Below are 3,900 nucleotides of genomic sequence, written 5' to 3' on the forward strand. Positions count from 1 at the left end.
GAAAGGTGGTCACCCCCCCTCCACCTGCCCTCTGCATCCTCAGCTGAGAAAGCCCCACTGCAGTTCTGGTGTCCCCTCTGCTATACAAATTGTGTCCACAGCCATGGCCTCAGCCTCTCTATGTAGGTCCTTCCAAAATGAAAGTAATGCTTTAAACTAAAGGTACATTAAAAAGACACCAGCAGGGAATTTCTCCTCATGTACCTTCCACTCCACCTCTGGTGCCTTTCTGTCTAAAACATTGTTTTCAGGAGGATGCAGAACAAAACAGGACCACACACTCTGTGCATCTGAGGAGTGTATCAACAATAACCAACCCCAACTGGACTGTGCTTACTCCCACCCTTCAAGGCTGACAAATGTCCCTGGTGAAGCAAGTCCTGGGAGAACCAGCACAGCAGATGTCTGTGCAGTTAATTTTCTGTCACTTTGCAGATACTTCCTACTTCAGGGAGAGACAGAGTCAACACAACTGCGTCTCTTCCCCTGTTTACTGGCAGGAGGAAAAAGTTCCACAGTGTGGAGGAAGGCTTGGCTCCAAACTGACACACTGCCATAGATTTCCAAAACACCTGGAGAAGGCCCTGCTCCTGGCCACTGGGTCCCTGGGATGGGCCCTGGCTTGTGTGTGACCTTGGCAAAGTCCAGCTGCACCGCAGGGGATGTCCAGAGCCCCGTCACAGCACAGAGCCCCAGCACGCAGCCCTGCCCAGCCCTGCCCAGCGCAGCAGGCACTCCCCAAACCCAGCCCCTGCTACCTTCGTCCCGCTTGCGCTTGTTGCTCTCGGCGCCGGGGGAGGCGATGCCCAGGATCCCACTGATGGAGTAGGACGAGCCAGCAGAGTCGGTGCTCACAGAGGACACCTGGGTGACTGATCCTGTGGAGGCTGCAAGGCAAGGACAGGCAGTCAGCCACCAGCTCACCCAAAAGCCACTGGCCCCCGTGGTGTGAAGGAGGGCTGGGGCTCAGCTGGCCATCGTGGCCCCTGCGGCTCAGGAAGAGCCCTCACCCACGCCAGCCGTGCCCATGAACCCCAGCAGCATGCCGCAGCAGCCCGGGGCAGGGGTGGCAGGAGAGGCATGGCCAGCCCTTGCCCCATCACAAGGGGTTGGGTCTGTGTGCTGAGGGACAGGAGATGCTTTTCCTCAGCAGTCAGACACCCCATCTCACACAAGGCTCATGGAAAAGCTCATTGCCTGGGACAGCAGAGGCCCTCCAGGGACACAGCAGCCCAGCAAGGTGGGCAGAGCTTGCTGGGAGCACAGTCATGCACAGAGAGGAGCTGCCACAAGAGGGTACCCGGGACAGGACCCTCCCGGGAGTAGGGCACCCTGTGCCTGCTGCACTGTGCTGTCTGCGTCCTGTCAGACCACACCACTAGCCTCTGGCCATGGAGACCTTGCACACCTGCACTTGCCTAGGGATGGGTGGCTGAAAGACCCTGAGGTTCCCAGAAAAATGACCCAAATCCATTTTGCTTTGGAAGAGCCCTCAGGAAAGGGTCCTGTTTGTGTCCAGCAAGGGCAGTCACTCAAGGGCAGTGTGGATGTGCCAGATTGCACAGCAAACACTGCCCTCGTGATGTTGTGGGTGTCCAAGGCTTCACAGGAGCAGGCAGAGGAGCACCACCATCACCTCCATCAGCTTACAGGCTCAGCCTGTCCTGCCATGTCCTAGAAGTCACCACAAACCCCAAGGACAGGATGGGGGGTTACACATGTGGGACCACACCAAGACCCCAAGACAGGACTCACAGGGAGCAAACCCATGTCAGGAATCCATGATCCCTCTATCAACTCCAAGCTCCAAGAAAAAAGATTTTTCTTCCCTGTTCTTGACTTTTTCAAGAAGAGAAACACTTAAGCCACCACAGTGAGATAATGGGAGCTTTTCTTCCTCGAGATTGTTTTGGCATTTTCTGGAGAGAAAGGCTAAGGGCACAGGGTCAACAGCATGACTCCTCTGACAAACTGAAAAGGGGCAGGCTGCTCTGCACCTTCCCTCCCTTTCTCCCAGTACCAGCACGCCCTTGCCAAGAGAGAAGCAGCAAGCATTTCACCATATCACAGGTGACAACACAGAGGCAGAGAGAAACTAGGGCCCCCCACCACTTCCTATGAAGCAAGGGCTGACCAGTGCCCTGGTGGGTTTGATGGAACAGGGACAAGGAGAGAGCAGCCCCGAGCCCCTCCATCCCTGCTGCATTGCAGCACAGAAACACCCACCCTCCTCACAGAGACACTCAGCCAAGAGAAGGGCTGCGGTGCCTCAGCAGCCTGGGGGTCTCCTCTGGGTCACCCTCCACCAGCATCACCTCCCTCAGGCTGCAGCATCACTGCTCTGAGGATGAATTAAAAGTTTCAGAAAGTTTTGCTACCTCTTCACTCAAGACTGCAAGTGCACAAAGAACTATGGAAGGGATGGTTGATAGATGGAAAAAACACATTCAAAACTACTTACTGACTAATGATGCAGAAAATGTTATGAATAAGTATCCCTTTCTTGATTTATTACTTTAATTATCTGACATTCTATAGACCCCTATTAGTGGGGTTTTTTTGGTTTAGATTTCAATTTTCTGTCTCATGGTGAAAGCTATTTATCATAATAATCAGTAAAATTCAAAACCTTTTAGCAGTATTTATAAAATTCATTTACTATGTTCAGCCCTTGGAGAATGACAAAGAAGGCACATTAGCACGTGTGCTGAAGTGTTTTATGCAGAATTATCTGTCCATAAGAATGATTAAAAGTTCTTCAGAATATTTGTAATCCATTATTATTTTTTAATGTATTTTTAAAAAAAGTTTTCCTTACCTATGCTGTGACTGGAAGCCGGGACCTGCTGATTGGGTGGCTGCTGCACCTTGGTCCTTATGATCCTGTGAGTAATGTAAAAACATGACCACTTAGCCTTAGGCATGCAATGGCAGGAGGCATTAGACACTATTTTTTCAGTGCAGGACACCTACATCAATACAAAAAATGCCTTTCTGCATATGTTTCCCTCACCATTCACTGAAAGACCAGAGTTTGGCAGGTGGACGCAGGAGCACATCTGTGCCCCCAGCCCCAGCTGTTAGAGTCATCAGGGTGACATTCTACAGAGTCACAGAATGGTTTGGGTTGGAAGAGACAACAGCTGACAGCAGGTCACCTGTCCAACCTCCCTGCTCAAGCAAGGTCATCCCAGAGCAACCAACCAGGATCGCATCTGCATGGTTCTCAGCATGCTCCAGAGCCTGGTGTTTGGTGCCTTTGAGGACCTCTCTGCTGAGAGGACCAGTCCTCACTGCCCAGGAGAGAGAAACCCACAGCTGTCTGGGCAGCCAGCAGGCCAGCGCCCCCTCCCCAGGGAGCTGGGACCTTCTGAGACCAACGCCCCAGCAGGCTGTGGTCTGGATGCTGGGACACATTTGCAAGGCTGTTCCAGGTTTGGCATTCGCATGGCTAGAGGCACTTGGACACCTCGGGAAAGGATCAGCTTAGCCAATTTTTTTTTTTTTTTTTACGTGTTGGCATAAATGCTAATCTTAAAAACTGAATGACCACATTTGCCATCACTGGGTACATGCAGTCATTGCTCTGATTGATAGTGACAGCAGTGAGAAGAAATTCAGAGACACGGGTAAAGCAGAAGGCACGTGTGGTGTGCAGGACAGAGGGTACCTGCCACGAGGGGAGATTCTGGGGAGATGCTACACACATTATTGACCTGCCCACGTGCTAGGAAGAAAGCACAGACAGGGTCAGAAATGCCTCTGGAGATCTCAGGTGCAGCAGAACTGGAACAGGCTGGAAGGAGCCAGCTCAGCACACACTGCCAGCCCCAGGCACTGTCACAGCAGCAATGCCAGAGTGAACACTGCCCCTCCGTGTGCCTGACAAACTCCATTCCT

The 3,900-nt window shown here is 52.3% G+C and overlaps 1 protein-coding gene across 1 annotated transcript in view; it reads right to left on the reverse strand.

The window, feature by feature from the left end:
* The window catches only part of PAX5 (paired box 5), a 133,385-nt gene that overhangs the window by 118,537 nt on the left and 10,948 nt on the right, over positions 1-3,900 (reverse strand). Inside the window, exons 4-5 of the mRNA XM_031064791.1 lie at positions 2,819-2,883; positions 759-887 (exon numbers count right to left, since the gene is read on the reverse strand). Of these exons, the coding sequence (XP_030920651.1) occupies positions 759-887; positions 2,819-2,883 (194 nt within the window). The remainder of the gene's footprint in view (positions 1-758; positions 888-2,818; positions 2,884-3,900) is intronic.

This window comes from Geospiza fortis, unplaced genomic scaffold (genome assembly GCF_000277835.1).
Source record: "Geospiza fortis unplaced genomic scaffold, GeoFor_1.0 scaffold545, whole genome shotgun sequence".
Classification (NCBI taxonomy): Eukaryota; Metazoa; Chordata; class Aves; order Passeriformes; family Thraupidae; genus Geospiza; species Geospiza fortis.